Here is a 19,485-nt window from a genome sequence, read left to right on the forward strand (position 1 = left end):
ACCAAAAAAGTGAGAAATAAGCAGAGAGGTGTAGCTAAAGAAGGAGGTAATGCTATGAGCTAACAAGAAGGTTCTGGAAAAGCAAGCTTGAATAACCACGTTTTAAGTTTCTTCTTAAACGAGATAGGGCAAGTCTCTTGTCGGAGTTCTGGAGGGAGAGAGTTCCAGTTAGAAGGACCTGCAATAGAAAAGGCCCTTTTTCTTAGAATTGTTTTAGCTTGAGGGATGAAGAGGGTCCCTAGGTATGCTTTTCTCAAGGGTCTAGTGGAATGATTATGACGAATTTGGAAAGTAAGATCTAGAGGGGCAAGATTGAGTAGGTTTTTATGTGTGATGGTAAGTACTTTATAGATGATTCTATATTTGATGGGGAGCCAGTGGAGGTTGTAAAGTATTGGAGTGATGTGATTCCTCCTCGATGAGTTTGACAGAACCCTGGCAGCTGAATTCATTAACATTTGTAATGGTTTTATAGTTACAGCAGGGAGACCGAACAAAGAGTTACAATAATCAATTTTTGTAAGTAAGATTGCTTGAAGGACCAGACGGAAATCAAAGAAGTGTAGAAGAGGTTTAAGTTTTTTAAGGACTTGTAATCTGAAAAAGCAATCTTTAGTCGTATTGTTGACAAATTTTTTAAAATTGAATTGGTTATCCAAGAAAGTGCCTAAATCTCTTACAAACGAGGAATTTTTGAAGTTATCAGGTATTGTTGAAGAGTGTTGCGGAGAATGGTTATCAGCCTGAGGTTGCGCATTTGGGTGAAAGATAGTTTCTTTAGTAAGAAGGTTTTCATCATGAGAGATAAGGAATTCTGTCTTGTCTTTATTAATGACTAGGTTAATTTTAAAGAGTAAAGCGCTGATTTCCTGGAAGCAATTGTTCCAAAAGGAGACAGTTTTTTGTAAAGAATCCTTAATGGGGATGAGAATTTGGATATCGTCCGCGTAGATGTAATGCTTGATTTTCATCTTGGTTAGTATCCAAGCATCCCACTCTCCTCTCAAGTCAGAGACTTAGGAGCTATAATTGACAACAAGATGAATTTGAAAGCTTGTATCAACCGTACTACCAAGGACTGTTTCCACAAACTCCAAGTGTTGAAAAGGATAAAACCGCTTTTCCACTTTCATGACTTTAGAATACTGCAAGCAATAATATTCGCAAAGTTAGATTACTGTAACGCTATCCTACTAGGTCTCCCATCTTCATACACCAAACCCTTACAGATGATCCAAAATGCGGCAGCAAGAATATTCACAAACTCCAGAAGAAGAGACCACATCTCACCCATTTTAAAAAATCTTCACTGGCTCCCTATTCACTTCAGAATCATCTACAAGTCCGTCACCATCATATATAAGTCCATCCACCACCTTACATCACTTGACCTTCAATACCCGCTCAGCCCTCATAACTCCCTAAGACCGACCAGAGAAGCCTACAGAGGATCCCTTGAGGTACCTAATATGAAAGCCACGCGGCACATAACCTCAAGAGAACGGGCTTTCTCGACAGCCGGACCTTCACTCTGGAACTCCAACCCCACGAATCTTCGCCAGGAGCCATGCCTGTGATCTTTCCGAAAAAGATTGAAAACTTGACTATTTAGACAAGCCTTCCCCAGACCACTCCTAATTCCCTCCATATCCACTCAAAGAATGTAGCCACACTGGTTCTGTAAATAATTATTAATTTATGATGTTTAATCTACTACTGTTTTTTCTCTCTTCTCCCAGTTTCATTACCCTTGTTCATTGTAACTGCAACTCCTCTGCACTTGTTTCAGTTTTATTGTTCTTTGCACACCTTGTTCAAATGTAAACCGGCATGATGTGATCTGATCATGAATGCCGGTATATAAAAAAACCTAAATAAATAATAAATAAATAATCTGAGATTTATATTTCATCTTTCTTGACTAGACAGCTACAGTACTCAAAGCAGAATACAGCTAAAATTAAGGGGTTAAAAATATTACAAAGAAAATTGTCAAAATGCTTAGGAACACTTTTTGCTCAAAAACACCAATGCAACAGCTAACTACAGTGGTCAGTGACAAAAAGTATCCATTGCTCCACAGAAAATGATGAACCGAGGCATGCTCCATGACTGCAGACACAACTTTGGATTTTTCCTGGAAAGCTCTGAAAACTTGCTCTGTATTGGTGTTATATGATAACATCACCCATCAGTGTGACTGATTCATCTTGTCTTCAGAGAATACAATCTTCAAGACATGAAGGACAGAAAAACAGTACCATAAATTCCAGATAATCCCTGTCAAAAAAATGTGCAGAGTAGGAAGTGATTCTAATTAGATGTGGAAGAAAAAGCATGGTATAGGTTCTGTAGGACAAAAAACCCCCACACACAAAATCTGTAGTGCCAGCCTGTAGATCTTTTACTCTTAAACATATCCAGTTTCTCTTCAAGTACCCAAATGATTCATTCTATTTTCTTCTTATCTAGCAATATTTGGCAATAGGCACCTCAGGCAGATTTATATCTTCAAGTGGCTCCCCTTCTCAACTTGCTCTCTGTGCCATGTTTCACTACCAGCCCCCTTCTTTTGAAGGAATTAGATTTTGATGTCACGACATCCTCATTTAGTTGGTTTCCTTTGTCGACTCCAGTTGGAGAATGGCTCCTTACTCATCTTTATACCGGACTAGCCATATCATTAATCCAGGATCAGCAGCTTACCTGGCATATTGTTCATCGATGGTAAGTTCGGAGAGCGGGCAGGAGGGGAGTCATCATCAGAGCTGGCCACAGTCTTGATGGCATCATGGTAGAGAGGGGTGGAGCTGGGCATGGCAAACTTGGACATCCTGGACATCATGATGGAGAGAGGGTTTTGTGAGAGGGTGGGCTCAGCAGGCATTGTGTAGCTGCTACTGGAGGGAAGACTTCCTGGGAGGTTGATGGAAGCTGGCTGACTGGAAGTGGGAGGTGGTGGGCCTCCTAAAGGAAAAAGAGGGAGAAGCATTAATCACTCAGGATGCAAAGAATTTTGCTGCTCTGCATTCAAATAAATGAAAAACAGGAGATCTCAGTAAGCAGGACATGATTACCCGGATGCAATGGCACCTGGATCTGAAGAATGCTTTAAATTATGTATTTAGTTGTCAAGGAAAATAAGTTTACAGTATTTGTCACTTGTTGAGCCCAGCCCCAAATTGCTATTTAATCTTAACAGCAACAAAGGAGAGGCAAAAAGCTGACCACAAGATTAACTAAAAATACAAATACTGACAATATTTAATGGTGAAACAACACCAAACAAAAGTATACATAAATCAAAAAATGATAAAGGAACTCTAAAAACTCAACATGGCCATGTTTCGGCAAGTTATGCCTGCATCAATCTCGCTTCTCCCAAAAGTATCTTATTAATATCACCACTTTATCATGAAAGTGTTACTACAAGCTGAACACAAAACTTAAGTTCTTCAAATGTATGATGGAGTAAACCGCAATGTTCCCATTAATGTTTCCTCACAGCAAGGGAAACCTCCCATCATCTACATTCTCCCAAAGATACACAAGAGCTTATCATCCCCACTGGGATACCCATTGTTTTAGCCACGGAGTTCATCTTGGAGCCTCTCTCTGTCTTTACAGATATCTTTCTATGTCTATTTATACCCCAAAACAGTCTTACATTTCACCCTGTTAAATAAGTTAGTAATGCATATTGAGAAGTTCCTCCTTGCGACTTTTGATATTGAATATCTTTACAAAAACATCCCAGAGAAAGAAGTGATTGAAATCAGCAGGGACACCCTTACTAGCAGATGAGAACCCTTACATATACCGACAAAGTTTATATTTGAACTAGCAGGAATAGCATCAATTAAAAACAATTAAAAAACACACCCTAGAAACTGAAAAACAGGTTACAAATACAACTATGGATGCCACATGGTGACAGATGTAGCCAATCTTAACATGGTGGAAATTGAAGAAAAATTCCAACATGATCAATCCTTAAGGAAAGTTATTCCTATGGAAGAATATTGATGTTCTAGTCATATGGAAAGGTAAACACAAACATTTCCACCACTGGCTGAATTCTAAAGATAAGAATGTAAAATACGAGATGAATTTTAGTGATACTGAAATTCCTTTTTTGGACAGTCTTATTTTAAAAAAATATCATAGCAATAAAAGGAGTTATCTGACATGCATGGACATGCCCCCAATCCAAGACAAGATTGAAGAGCCCAGGCAGAGTGAGGAGAGGACTAGCCCTGAGGCACAGGAGCAGACCAGGCCTCAAGGAGAGCTGTGCAGAGTGCAATATGGGGCTAGATGTACTGTCCAGAGGAGTACAGACAACAGGGAATGCTGCACCATATTTTGTTACTGGGCAAGAGGACCAGGGTAGTCAAGGATGCTGGTGTAGAAGGGATAAAATATTAAGGCGCAGAATTTGTGTTCATTTAGTAAGGTGGCTAGACCTGCGTGGTAGGGCATGTTTGGTGGAAAACAGTCTACACTCAGATCTCTTGTTCCCTTTCCCTCTATGTCTCTTGTCCACAATGAGAGGGAGGAAGAGACCCACGCAAATGGCAAGATCAAGATATGGAAACTGAAAGCATACTCTGTGACGTTATTTTGGAGCGATGAAGAAAGACTTCAGAGTCTGGAAGGAATCCACAGAGATGGAATCAGATAAAGGACTATGAGCAAAGGGTACAGTGGGTGGTAGTGATAGTGCTATTGGGGTAACCCTAATGTGTAGGGGCGAGTTTCACCATAGAGCCCTGACCTCAAGCTTAGCTGGTGGGAGGCCTGATGAAAGGGAGTGGGGATTCGAGACAGTTCCCTGAACTGGATCCAGGGGGACTGTAAACGCTCAAACCAAAGGGTCCAAGCTGAGGGGGAGGCAATGTGAAGGAATGGCCTTACTACCCCTCCTTAACCTGTACGGGACCAGGCTGGATGCCTGGATCACCTTAAATCCCATATAGGGAGAAAGCTCTGTGGGCAGGACCCTGCTGGGCAGATTAAGAGGCAGAGTCCAGCTGGGATCAGGGGGCTCCCATATCTCCAGGAGTAGGAGCTACTGAACCTCTCTCTCAGAAGTTGTGTTCTAAGATTACTGCAAAGGTAGGCAGTCATTGCTGCTATTATTTGCTGTTTATGTTAATAAAATTTGAAGCTGCATGAGAAAAGGCTAGAGTCTGGTTCCTGCTCCAGCCCACAAGATATCACTCAAGTTATACTCAGAATAATGAAAAACAGATTCAAAGAACATGGATACACTATTCTTGTATTGACTGAGCACATTGGAGGGCAAAAGAATCAGAGACAAACAACTACAAAACTCATATAGAGAATTCAAGACCAGTATGCCTTGTAAAGTTCTCATATATGGCAAACAATAGTAAGAGATTTAAAAAAAAAAAAAAAATAAAATTGGCATGTTGTAAAAACAAATTCAAAGAACAAACCCAAAAAGTGTAAGAGTCGAAAGAACAAGCTCAACACAATAATCTCACTTCTCTTGAGAACGCAGAAGTGGACGCCAATAACGACAGCATCGTTATTAAGTAACCAGATCTAAAGTCAAATCTGGGCTTATATTAAAGACATCTGTATACTCTGGTTAAATCCCTGAAGAAGAGTCGTCTTTCTGTAACATTGCAATGTCGGGTTGAAGATGGGGTTTAATAAACTAACGAACACTGATTTGCCTCTGCAAAGTTTGTGACAATACCCAGAGGTACAACCACCAAGATGTGCAGTCTTTCATATTACATTAAGTCTGCAGTTAAACTTAATTTTAAATGCAAGTGAAAATATGCTTTAAAAATATTTATATCCTACAAAGAGAGGCCAGAGTGTTTGACTGATGATTATAATTTGAGCACACATTCGGAATTTGAAACTATTGAACTATCCTGGTGCTATATGATGGTCATCACTTTCAACATAGAATGTTTACCTTTTGATCTTTTAAAGTGAGATTATTATGTTGAGCTTGTAAAAATGAATTCAACATTTGAAAAAAGGGATTTTATAGTTTTTACCAGAGGGAGAAACCTCACAGATAAGTTGGTTTCCTCAGTATTACACAAGCAAGATATAATTAAGAATCTGCCTACTGTCAAATTAATTGTTGCTGCAAATGTCAAATGTAAAAGTCTTTATACATCCAGCTACCAGAGAAAAATATAACCTGCAAAACTTCTCCGACTGCAACACCACCAATTTTGTTTGCCTATGTAATTTATTATATAGTGGCAAAACCAAAAGAAAAGTATGCACAACTTTATTAGAACACAAGAGTTGTCATAAGAGAAAAACAGAGGAGGGCATTGAGATCTACTTCACCATTCATGTTATTTATTTATGCAAGTTTTGAACAAAGCATATACACAACTTTGTTGTGGAAATAAGAGGATAACAAAAAAAAAAAAGGAAAGAAAAACGAGCAAAAAGCAACACAATAAGTTGAACAAAGGTTTATACTTATGCATTCAGCCACAGTTACATTTCTTAGGAAAACTGATATAAAACTATCCTCATATAAGAACATAAGAATATGCCATAATGGGTCAGACCAAGGGTCCATCAAGCCCAGCATCCTGTTTCCAACAATGGCCAATCCAGGCCATAAGAACCTGGCAAGTATCCAAAAACTAAGTCTATTCCATGTTACCGTTGCTAGTAATAGCAGTGGCTATTTTCTAAGTCAACTTAATTAATAGCAGGTAATGGACTTCTCCTCCAAGAACTTATCCAATCCTTTTTTAAACACAGCTATACTAACTGAACTAACCACGTCCTCTGGCAACAAATTCCAGAGTTTAATTGTGCATTGAGTGAAAAAGAAATTTCTCCGATTAGTTTTAAATGTGCCACATGCTAACTTCATGGAGTGCCCCCTAGTCTTTCTATTATCGGAAAGACTAAATAACAGATTCACATCTATCCGTTCTAGACCTCTCATGATTTTAAACACCTCTATCATATCCACACTCAGTCGTCTCTTCTCCAAGCTGAAAGTCCTAACCTCTTTAGTTTTTCCTTGTAGGGGAGCTGTTCCATTCCCCTTATCATTTTGGTCGCCTTTCTCTGTACCTTCTCCATCGCAATTATATCTTTTTTGAGATGCGGCGACCAGAATTGTACACAGTATTCAAGGTGGAGTCTCACCATGGAGCGATACAGAGACATTATGACATTTTCGTTTTATTCACCATTCCCTTCCTAATAATTCCCAAGATTCTGTTTGCTTTTTTTGACTGCCACAGCACACTGAACCAACGATTTAAATGTGTTATCCACTATGACGCCTAGATCTCTTTCTTGGGTTGTAGCACCTAGTCTGGAACCTAACATTGTGTAACTGTAGCATGGGTGATTTTTCCCTATATGCATCACCTTGCACTTATCCACATTAAATTTCATCTGCCATTTGGATGCCCAATTTTCCAGTCTCACAAGGTCTTCCTGCAATTATCACACACTGCTTGTGATTTAACTACTCTGAACAATTTTGTATCATCTGCAAATTTGATTACCTCACTTGTCGTATTTCTTTCCATATCATGTATAAATATATTGAAAAGTAAGGGTCCCAATACAGATCCCTGAGGCACTCCGCTATCATAACATAAGAACATAAGAATATGCCATACTGGGTCAGACCAGCATCCTGTTTCCAACAGTGGCCAATCCAGGCCATAAGAACCTGGCAAGTACCTAAAAACTAAGTCTAGTCCATTTTACCATTGCTAATAATAGCGGTGGTTATTATATAAGTCAACTTAATGGACTTCTCGTCCAAGAACTTATCCAATCCTTTTTTTAAACACAGCTATACAAACTGCACTAACCACATCCTCTGGCAACAAATTCCAGAGATTAATTGTGCGCTGAGTGAAAAAGAACTTTCTCCGATTAGTTTTAAATGTGCCACATGCTAACTTCATGGAGTGCCCCCCACATTAAATTTCATCTGCCATTTAGATGCCCAATTTTCCAGCCTCACCCTTCCACTGAGAAAAGTGTCCATTTAATCCTACTCTGTTTCCTGTCTTTTAGCCAGTTTGTAATCCACGAAAGGACATTGCCACCTATACCATGACTATTTACTTTTCCTAGAAGCGTCTCATGAGAAACTTTATCAAATGCCTTCTGAAAATCCAAGAATACTACATCTACCGGTTCATCTTTATCCACATGTTTATTAACTCCTTCAAAAAAGTGAAGCAGATTTGTGAGGCAAGACTTGCCTTGGGTAAAGCCATGCTGACTTTGTTCCATTAAACCATGTCTTTTTATATGTTCTGTGATTTTGATGCTTAGAACACTTTCCACTATTTTTCCTGGCACTGAAGTCAGGCTAACTGGTCTGTAGTTTTCCGGATCGCCCCTGGAGCCATATATTTTTTTTTTCTTTATGCATTTTCACAATATAAGTTACAAGCATTTACTTGTTTTTTTGGTAATTGCGGTATCAGTATTACAGAATAACCATCCTAATAACAATTCAATAATAAACAAGAAAATCAAATATACTGATTATCCTAACTAAATAAAGGAAATTAAGAGAATCCGTCTTTATCAGTAAAAGATGGAAAAATTGAGCAATAATTTCTATATAGGTAATAAACAATAAAGAAGGTACAATAATAGCCCTATTTACTTTTTATACCGGCTTACCTAATTCCCAGAAGGCCTTTCAATTGCTCAGGATCTATAAAGGAATAATCCTTTCCTTCCAATTTAACTATATATCTGCATGGGTATTTTAACAGAAAAAACCCCTCCTTATCTACAACCTCCTTTTTTAAAGCTAGAATTTTTTTTCTACGTAATTGTGTATTTCTTATTAAGTGGGGAAAGATCCATATTCTTTGCCCATAGAATGTTTTAATTCTGTTACCGAAAAAGAATTTCATGATGTTTTCTTTGTCTGTTTTAAAGGCAAACTGTATTAAGAGCGTGCCTCTATTTCTAACTTCTATTTCCTCCTGTGATTTAACAAATCTGAAATATCTAAAGATTCTTGAATACTTCGTTCTTGACCAGATATTTTTTCCCCTTCTTTTCCAAGTATTTATTCTGACTTTGATCACCATTTTCTCGTTCTTTTTTCTTCATCCCAACATAAAAAGCCCTAATTATCACTGGGTAAGACTGGTCTGGTATTTTAATATCTGTGTTAAATAAGATTTAAATTCAACAGGACAGATATGTTTTATTATAGGAAAATTAGTTACTCTCAAATTGAGAGCTCTAATTGTTTACAACACTTTCCACTATTTTTCCTGGCACTGAAGTCAGGCTAACCGGTCTGTAGTTTCCCGGATCGCCCCTGGAGCCCTTTTTAAATATTGGGGTTACATTAGCTATCCTCCAGTCTTCAGGTACAATGGATGATTTTAATGATATGTTACAAATTTTTACTAACAGGTCTGAAATTTCATTTTTGAGTTCCTTTAGAACCCTGGGTTGTATACCATTTGGTCCAGGTGATTTACTACTCTTCAGTTTGTCAATCAGGCCTATCACATCTTCTAGGTTCACCATGATTTGGTTCAGTCCATCTGAATCATTACCCATGAAAACCTTCTCCGGAACCTATCTCCCCAACATACTCTTTAGTAAATACCGAAGCAAAGAAATCATTTAATCTTTCCGCGATAGCTTTATCTTCTCTAATTGCCCCTTTAACCCCTCGATCATCTAACGGTCCAACTGACTCCCTTCACAGGCTTTCTGCTTCGGATATATTTTTTAAAGTTTTTATTGTGAGTTTTTGCCTCTACGGCCAACTTCTTTTCAAATTCTCTCTTAGCCTGTTTTATCAATGTCTTACATTTAACTTGCCAACGCTTATGCATTATCCTATTTTCTTCTGTTGGATCCTTCTTCCAATTTTTGAATGAAGATCTTTTGGCTGAAATAGCTTCTTTCACCTCCCCTTTTAACCATGCCTGTAATCGTTTTGTCTTCTTTCCACCTTTTTTTAATGTGTGGAGGGAGGGAGTAAAAAACAAAGAAAAAGCTTTCCCACAAAATCCTTTGTCTTTTTCTAGTTGTCCTTGGACAAATCTACAAATCAAAAAATATCAACCTTTATCTTTCACAAAGCGCCATAACCTCCAACCCCCCAACCTATGTCCCTACTTACCAGAACATCCGTTTTCTATTTACTTCCTCAAAGAATTTACCCACATTCTCTCGTGCTTCCCTTAGTGAATTTCAAGGCATAAATACACTTCGAAAATGCTTGTCCTTTTCAGACGCTCAACTTCAATTCATAAGTTGACGCTGAACTACCGCCATATACAATCTACAAAACACACAAAAGCAGAATCGTGGCATCTTGTCAAACCTCCAAAAAAACCATTGGAAAACTTTGTAAGGGATATTATGTAATTTTGCGCTTGGAAGATATAAAAGTAATTTAAAGGCTAATTTTGCACAAAGTATGTGTATGAATGTTGAAAAGGGTGGTATGGATGAGTATGAATGAGTGCTGATTTTAATAGAATGTTGAGGAAGTATGTAAAATTTAAGCTATTTTATATGAGTGTTTGTAACTTTTGCTGACACTTGTTGTGTGTTCTTTCACAAGGATTTAATGAAAGAGGTAATTGTTAAAACAATTAATGTGCTTTTACCCTGTTCCGAAAGGAGTGTTAGTTTGTATTATATATATATGCAGATATTTTCTTTTTGCAATTGTGGGAATTAAAGAGCTACCTAGCAACCTTACCCACTCCCCCATTCATTACAGGCATTGTGAGACCCCATGTCGAGTGGGGGTAAGCTTGACGACATTTGCCATTTGGCACCCTTTCTGTGCTGATACTCTGCCTCTAATTTTCTCCAAATTCTTCCTTGAAGATTGCTGACCCAAAAGAGTTGATCGACTTTAGCAAGAGGGCTGACCTTTTTTTCAAGGTGTCTTGAACATGACAAAGCTTGGAATTCTGGAGACTGGTACAGCGATTGCCCTTGACAACTTTCCTCTAGGCACAGTTGATTTGGGGGTTGAAGAGAACATTACATTTTACCCCTACTTTCAAAGCCTTGTGTCAGAGGAGGTCAGTATCAACAGACCTCCTTTGATGATCCTTTAGCACTTTCCTTGGGTCTGTAGCTCTATTATTCAGAGCCCCTTGCTTAGCATGAGCTAAGACATGAAGACCTCTCGATCTTTTGGCTTCTCCTTAGGCTTTGGCAAGAGAGTCTATGCTTCCTTCAGCAATTCCTTGCCTCCAGCTGTTGATACAATTCCATGGTTCTTATGCTTTAATGGTGCTTTTTGGTAGAATCAGACTGAGTTCAAGATGAGACAGTCAGTTTGTAGAACCTGATGGTCCTTCACATCCTAAAGAACACCACATGATCCTCACCCAGACACTTGTAGGTGGTTTTGTAAGATCTAGATATTGTACATCATCTGCCTGCAGTTTGGACTACACTAAGTCGCCAGCCTTCTTAGCCATTAAACAAAATTGAAACATTTTCCCCAGGTATGATTCCTTAAGAAGGAAAAAAGGTACTGTGATCAGAAACTGTAACAAACCACAGTCAACATGGACAGCAAAAAAACAAAACAAAAAAACCCTTTAAATTGACAAAAAAACCTAAGTAGCTGGATTTAGAGTTGATAACTTATCTGTGCTCTAGATGAGTTACAAAGGAAGGACTTTGCCCCTGAGGACTTACAATCTAAAGTGGTATTTGAAGCAATGGAGGGTGGAAGACATGGTATTTTAACCTTGGCTTCTCCGGTTCTCAGGAGCAGTTGTAAGCACCAAGCCATGCTTACATTCACAACAAAGAGAAAATGGAAAGGAAAGAAAAAAAAAAACACAGGCGAAGGCACTGCTCTGAAAAATAAATACCAGGACAAAATAGATCAAACAACTCTACAAAACCAGTTACAGAAATAAAACTGCTGAAGTAGTGCAAAAAAACCCATCTGATGCTCACTGCTGAAAATAATGAACTGTGGGAGTGTAGGAAAGTGAAGTTGCTTACCTATAAACATGCGTTGTCTATGGACAGAAGAATAAACAGTTACACTATTGGGGTGGTATCATCCAACAGTGCTGAGTCAGGTCTTACTCTCATAGCTCAGAAAAACAAACAAAAAGGCATTTCTGAGCATGCGTGGGATTTCCCACACTGCATGCATCCCTTAGTCCATTTCCCATTTAACATTAACTGAACAGGGAGGGATTGTATAGCCATACAATCCCTCCCTGTTCAGTTAATGTTCATCGATAGCCTACTATCGATGAAGAACACCTGTTACAGGCAAGCAATTTCGCTTTGTGCGCCCAACAGAGATATTTGTCTTTTAAAGTCCTGCAACCCAAATGAAAGAGGTAGGAAGCTCAAGTCTTTAAAAAGATTTCTTAAAATGGCTTGGCTAAAGTTACTGTCACTGCAAGAGTTCTAGCCTAAACAGTATTGCTTGGTAAGGTGTGACTATTTGCAATTGGCCGCTTTGCAAATATCCTGAATCGATATTGATTGAAGATGAGCCATTGACATTGCAGACACTCAATTCTGATGAGCTTTTGTATCTTGAGGAAGATAAACTCCTGCAATCTTAAAGCAGTGTGAAAGGAACAAAAACAGCCATTTTGATAATGTTTTGTGACTGGTTAGAGCCTTCCTGTGGGCATCATGAGAGAAACAATTGAGATTTTCTAAAAGATCTGATTTGGTCCAAGTAGAACAGATCTCTTCTATAGCCTAGAGTATGAAGAGACTGCTCTGCTGATGAAGAACAAGGCTCTGGGATGGGGGTGGGGGACTGATAGCACAATATACTGATTCAAATGGAATTGAGATTTTTCTTTTAGGTAAAAATTTCAGATGTGTCCCTAAAAACACTTTTTAAAAATATGCATATAAAGTGCACAATGTACTAAACTGAGCAAGCATAAGCTATAAGAAACAGTTTCCATATCATATATTTTTAAGTCTGCAGTAGCCAAGATTTCAATGGGAGACTTCATTAGTTGTGAAAGTACTACATTTAAATCCCACTGAGCCAGAGGAACCTTAAGTAGAGGATGTAGCTGATAAAATCCTTTGATAAATCTGGATAATAAAGACTACTGTGATACCAGCATGCCTCCTAAATGGTATTGGTTTGCCACTGTAGTACTCAGATATACCCTAACAGAATTTGATTTTAATCCTGAATTAGCTTCAAAATCAGAGCGGTAGAGCATGTGAAAGGATCTTCATTATGAAGGAACACCAGGAAGAAAATCTTTTATATTTAAAATTATGACAGTTTGGTAACAGGCTTTTCTTGTGGCTCAAATCACCTGCTTCTCTTCTTTCGGGATAGGCATGGCTTGAGCTATTTTGCTCTCAACATTCATGTTGTGAGAGCTAGAGACTGAAGGTTGGGATGAAGCACAGAGTCTTAGAACTAAGTGAAGAGATTTTGAAACATCTGAAGTCATATTGGTGGAGTTATAGTTAGTCATCAATGCAACCATGGGGCCACAAGAATTATTTTGTCCCTTTTTAATTTTAGTATTGCCTTTGAAATAAGAAAAATGGGAGGATAGAGATACGTGAACTCCTTGCTCCATGGGAACAGAGAATGCTTCTGACACTAGGGGGGGTCCTGTGCTGGTCTCCTGGAGCAATAACAGGGCAAATTGTTGAAGGAAGACACAAATAAGTCCTTATCTGGAGTTCCTTAATGATGAGATAGGAACTCAATTATGCTGGGATGAAGCAACCATTCATGAGGTTGAAGATGACTACTCAGGGCATCTGCCAAGATATCGTCTTTTCCTGGGAGATAAATTTCAATAACATGGATATTTCTTACAATAGTCCAATTCCATATCCTGAAGGCTTCTTTGCAAAGTTTTGAGGATCCTGTGCATTCCTGTTTTTGCTAGATTGTCTGTCTGGATCTGAATTACTGCTTACTTTAACCATGTATCAAAAACCTGAGGAGCTCTGCTTATAGCACTGAGCTCCAATAAGTTGATGTGAAGTATGGATTCCTGAAGAGACCACATCCCTTGAGAACAAACTGCATTGAGGTGAATTCCCCAGCTTTGATGGGAGGCATTAAAATCTGTCAAATCAGCAGGGGATGAAAACTTTGACCTTGCTATTTGATTGTTTGGATGTTAACTACTGTTTACTTCAACTACACTTCAAAAACCCAAAGAGCTCAGTTTTGTTTTTACTCTTAATTATGAATGTAATATTGTTACCTGCTTAATAATGTTGAAAATTTTAAAACCTTGTAACTCGCACTAACTTTGAACTCCTGTAAGCTGATGTGAAACCTGAATTCCAAGAGACCATGTCCCTTGAGAACAAACTACATGGACATGAAATCTCTAGCCTTGATTATTTTTATTTTGATTAATATAGTTTGCCTATAAGAAATGCATGCTAAGCGGATTACATAGCCAGGTATTTGTCATTTAAATCTGTTGAATCAGTGGAGGATGAAAACTGACTGCAGAGAAGGTTCTCCATTTTCATCCACCATTGTAGGGAACACGAGATGACTGGAAATATTTATTCTATGAGATAGTGGATGAAGGTGTTAGTTCACAAGTTTGAGATGACATTGGGCTTGTCTCATATTATACATGTTAAAAGGAATAACATGCACCATAGCATACTGGTGCCCATATCTCAAAAAAGATAAAAACAGGATGGAGGAAGTCCAAAGAAGAGCGACTAAAATGGTGTGGGGTCAGCATCGAAAGACTTATGAGGAAAGGCTGAAGTATCTGAATATGTATATCCTGAAAGAAAAGAGGTGCAGGGGAGATATGATACAGACCTTCAGATACCTGAAAGGTTTTAATGATGCACAATCATCAAACCTTTTCCGTTGGAAAGAAACCAGTAGAACTAGAGGTCATGAAATGAAACTCCAGGGAGGACTCAGAACAAACATCAGGAAATATTTCTTCACAAAGTGGTTGGTGAAAACCTGGAATGCTCTTCTGGAGCAGGTGGTGAAGATGAAAACAGTGAAAGATTTCAAAGGGGCATAGGACAAACACTGTGGATCTCTAAAGGCTAGAGGATGGAAATGAAGAGAAGAGTACATGAGAGTAACTTGCTGATGCGGCTTTTACTACCCTTAACCAATAAGCCTGATACTTTTGCTGCAACTCCGACATTGCTCTCTGCTTCCACAGCAAGGGGTAAAGGTAAATTGGATTCAAACAGCAACCAACGAGAACCCTGACTTTTATGGTCTGGTAAACTGATAAGTATGGGGGTAACCTGCACGGCATGGCAGATGCTGCCATAAGCTTTCTGGGCAGACTGAAAGGATCATTTGGTCCTTTTCTGCTGTCATTTATATGTGTCCCAACATTCTTATGAAGGATCTGGCAGTCTGCAGAGAGATTGTACTGTTTGTACCAGTGTGCCTTTCCTTTTGACTGGAAGGAAAGCTTTTCCCTTCCAAATATTGAAGAGTGCTTCTATGAACTTTAGTAGATGGATAGGTATCAGCTGAAACTTCAAAATTTATTATGAATCCCAGGAACTGCAAAAATCTGGAGTGAAAACACAAACAGAAAGACAGCAGAAAAGCACCAAATAGTCCATCCAGTCTGCCTAGTAAGCTTATGGTAGTATCTGCTGCGCTGTGTAGGTTACCCCATGCTTATCAGTTTCCCACACCGTAAAAGTCAGGACCCTCCTTGGTTGCTGTTTGAATCTAACTCCCTGTTATGCCTTGTCGTTGAAGGAGAGAGCCATGTTTGATACTTTGATGCGATTCAGTCTTATTTATTAATGGTAGTAACCGCCGCATCAGCAAGTTACCCCATACTTGTTTCCCCAAACCATAAAAGTCGGGGCCCTTGTTGGCTGCTCTACAAATCCTATTCCCCTTTTCCCCTTGCCGTTGAAGCAGACAATGATGAAGCTGCATTAACAGTATCAAGGCTTATTGGTTAAGGGGAGTAACTGTCGCACCAGCACATTACTCCATGCACTCTTTTCTTCATTTCCATCCTTTAAACTTTAGGGTTTCACAGTATTTATCCCATGCTCTTTTGAATTGTTTCACTGTTTTGGTTTTCACCACCTCCTCCGGAAGGACATGGCAAACATTCACCGCCCTCTCCATGAAGAAATATTTTCTGACTTTGGTTCTGAGATGTTCTCCCTGGAGTTTCATTTCATGACCCCTAGATCTCATATTAGACATCCTGGAGTCTTCGTAAGATGCGTGCAATATTAGCCAGTCATCTAACTGTGGAAAGACGAATGTGATTTTTCCTCAGATGAGCAGCTGTTACTGCCAGCCATTTGGTGAACATACTGGGGGGGCTGCCGCTAGTCCAAATGGAATGACTCTGAATTGGAAGTGTCGATTTTCTAGAGTGAACCTCAAGTATTTCATGTCAGACTCATGAATTGATACATGAATAAAAGCATCTTTTAGATCCAAGATGCTGAACCAAACCAGTCTCTAGAAGCGGAAGAATGGTACCTAGTGAATTCATCTTGAAATTTTTTTTTTGCACCGCCACCCCCTCAAACAGGTTCCCTCTGTCCCTCTCTCATACATATATTCCCCCCCCCCTTCATACACTCTCTCTCGCACACACCTCCTCTCACACAGGCTCCTTTTGTTCTTCCCTAAACTCACCCCCTCCCATAGGCTCTCTTTTGCTCCGGATGCCGCGATCGGACCAGCATCCCATCCCGGATGCCCTCCCGCGGCCCATCTCCCCGGACCTGACCCCGGAAGCTGGACCACGCCAGACCCTACCTCCGAAGCCGAATCACGCCGGAAGCCGGACCCGACCGGACGAAGAGCTGGCGGCTGGTGCGATCGGTGCGCACCCGCCGGGGTAAGGACCGAACTCGATCCAGGCCTCTCCAGGCCCCGTCCGCCTTCCAGCATTGATGCTCCGCCCCCATCAATGTCACAGGAGGCGGAGGCAGCAACAGGCCCTTAAGGCCCTCTGCAAACTAAAGAATTCCCTCTTGCTCTGGAAGCCGCGATCGGACCAGCATCCCATCCCGGAAGCCCTCCGACCCGCGGCCCAGCTCCCCATCGGACCCGACCCCAGAAGCCGAACCACGCCGGACCCTACCTCCGAAGCCGAATCACGCCGGAAGCCGGACCCGACCCCCGGGCCACGCCGGACCCGACGAAGAGCTGGTGTGATCGGCGCGCACCCGCCGGGGTAAGGGCCGACCTCGATCCAGGCCTCTCCAGGCCCCGTCCGCCTTCCAGCATCGACGCTCCACCCCCATCGACATCACAGGAGGCAGAGGCAGCAACAGGCCCTTAAGGCCCTCTGCTAACTCTGGGCGCCGCACGCCGCTCACCGAAGGAGCGCGACTAAGGGGCCTGCCCCTTAGTGCGCCCCTTTGTGCTCTCCTGCCTGCTCCCCGGATCTGTGGCGGCCGTTTCAACCTGTCCTCCAGAACTGCAAACTATTCAATGCCTCCACCTCCTCAGCCGCAGGCTACTTCAATCAACATTCCTGTATGTTCCTATATCCTGTCTGCTACACACCTCCACTATAGTTTTCTAATCACACGCTACGCCCCCCTTTCTTGAACTTTACCCCTGCCCCCTTCCATACGCCATCCTCCCAATACACCTTCTACTCCGTGCAATCCTCCCTTACAGCGCTCAACCCCACCCGATACCCTCTACCGAGTCTTCGGTTACTATTCCTCCCCTTGCCTCCCAATGGCTAACCATGCAAGCTTCTCAATCCCCTGCATACACTACCCCTCCCGTAGAACACCCCGCCCCACACCTCACCTCCCCCCCCCCCACTACAAGTCTCTCTTACCCATCCACACCTCCCCACTTACTCAGTTCATAGGACTCACCACCTTATTCATAATTCTTTTCAATGCCCAATCCCTCCCCAAAAAAAACAGAATCCTCAATGACCTTCTATCCGACTCTAAGCCAGATGTCTGCGCCATCACCGAGACCTGGCTCATGGACTCAGACATAGTCCTCCTAAATCAACTCCCCAGTCACACCTATGATATCTTCAACACCCCGAGACCTAAGAAACGGGGTGGAGGTCTACTCCTTGCAGTTAAAAAGCACTTAAAGCTCAAACCCATCATCATCAAACCCCCTACAAGGCTAGGGATCGGGCTCTACAAATCCCCCGAACTACAGGTCTGCCTAGTCTATGCCCCACCCAGCTTCCTAGAACACGATCCATCCCCCATCATCGAATTCATCACTGACAATATCAACATTGAAGCCCCCGTCATTATTTTAGGAGATTTTAATCTCCACGTTGACGTATCTCCCCTCTCCTCATCCTGCAAAACCTTCCTCACCTCCCTAGATGCTATGGGTTATAAACAAATTATCACCTCCCCACTCATAAAGCAGGCCACACCCTCGACCTCTTATTCATCAACCCCTGCATCATCTCCCCTAATACACCTACATGTACCCCTGTCCCCTGGTCAGACCACGCCATTATCAAAACTGCTCTTTCCATCAAGACACCATTACTCAATCATCCCACCTCCAATACTTCTATTGCTTTCAGAAAAGCCTGCCCTACCGAAGAGCTCATAGCAGCTCTCACTGACTCCTTGCCCAACCTTAATTGCTCCAATCCAGATGCAGCAATCAAGTCCTGGTGCAATATCACACTTGACATCGCAAACAAACTATGCCCCATCACCACACGCGATTTAAGAACATAAGAAATTGCCATGCTGGGTCAGACCAAGGGTCCATCAAGCCCAACATCCTGTTTCCAACAGAGGCCAAAAACCAGGCCACAAGAACCTGGCAATTACCCAAACACTAAGAAGAACCCATGCTACTGATGCAATTAATAGCAGTGGCTATTCCCTAGGGGGTAGATTTTTAAAAAGTGCGCCTTCGCGTACCCTTGTTGGCGCATCAGGCGCAAACAAAAGTACACTGGATTTGAACCCTTCCGCCAAAAATCAGAAACCGTGGTACACGACTGACCTTAAACACATGAAAAACAATCTAAGACAAAAGGAGAGAGCATGGCGTAACGACCCGTCTCCACAAAAAACCTCTGCCTTCAAATCTGCTCTTCACCAATACAGAACCTCAGATTTAACCCGACACCATCCCCCCCCCACCCGTGAGCCCACGCTTAACCACCACAACCCCTCAACTCCCTTGACCTCACTTCCTCCATTGAAATAACTTCGATCCTCAAAAAGATCAAACCGGCCACCCACCCCTCTGACACTGTCCCTACCAAAGCCCTACTTATGATACCTGACGCCATTGCTAAACCTTTGGCTGACATTATCAACTGCTCTCTCTCCTCTGGCATGGTCCCTGACCCCCTTAAACATGCAGCCGTCTAACCCCTGCTAAAAAACACCCTCCCTAGACCCAAAGGACCTAGCCAATTTTCGCCCCATCTCCAATGTTCCCCTCATATCAAAAATCATGGAGAAAGTGGTTAATACCCAACTAACAGACTACCTGGA

At 41.2% G+C, this 19,485-nt stretch overlaps 1 protein-coding gene across 8 annotated transcripts in view; it reads right to left on the reverse strand.

Moving 5' to 3' along the window:
• BCL9 (BCL9 transcription coactivator) overlaps window positions 1-19,485 on the reverse strand; it is a 214,689-nt gene that overhangs the window by 18,890 nt on the left and 176,314 nt on the right. For 7 of the 8 annotated variants that reach the window (XM_029578283.1, XM_029578286.1, XM_029578285.1 and 4 more), the window contains one exon: window positions 2,707-2,967. The exons of the other annotated variant lie outside the window; for it this stretch is intronic. In XM_029578283.1, coding sequence (XP_029434143.1) covers window positions 2,707-2,967 — 261 coding nt within the window. The remainder of the gene's footprint in view (window positions 1-2,706; window positions 2,968-19,485) is intronic. 8 annotated transcript variants of the gene reach the window in all.

This window comes from Rhinatrema bivittatum, chromosome 15, assembly GCF_901001135.1.
Source record: "Rhinatrema bivittatum chromosome 15, aRhiBiv1.1, whole genome shotgun sequence".
In the NCBI taxonomy this organism is placed as follows: Eukaryota; Metazoa; Chordata; class Amphibia; order Gymnophiona; family Rhinatrematidae; genus Rhinatrema; species Rhinatrema bivittatum.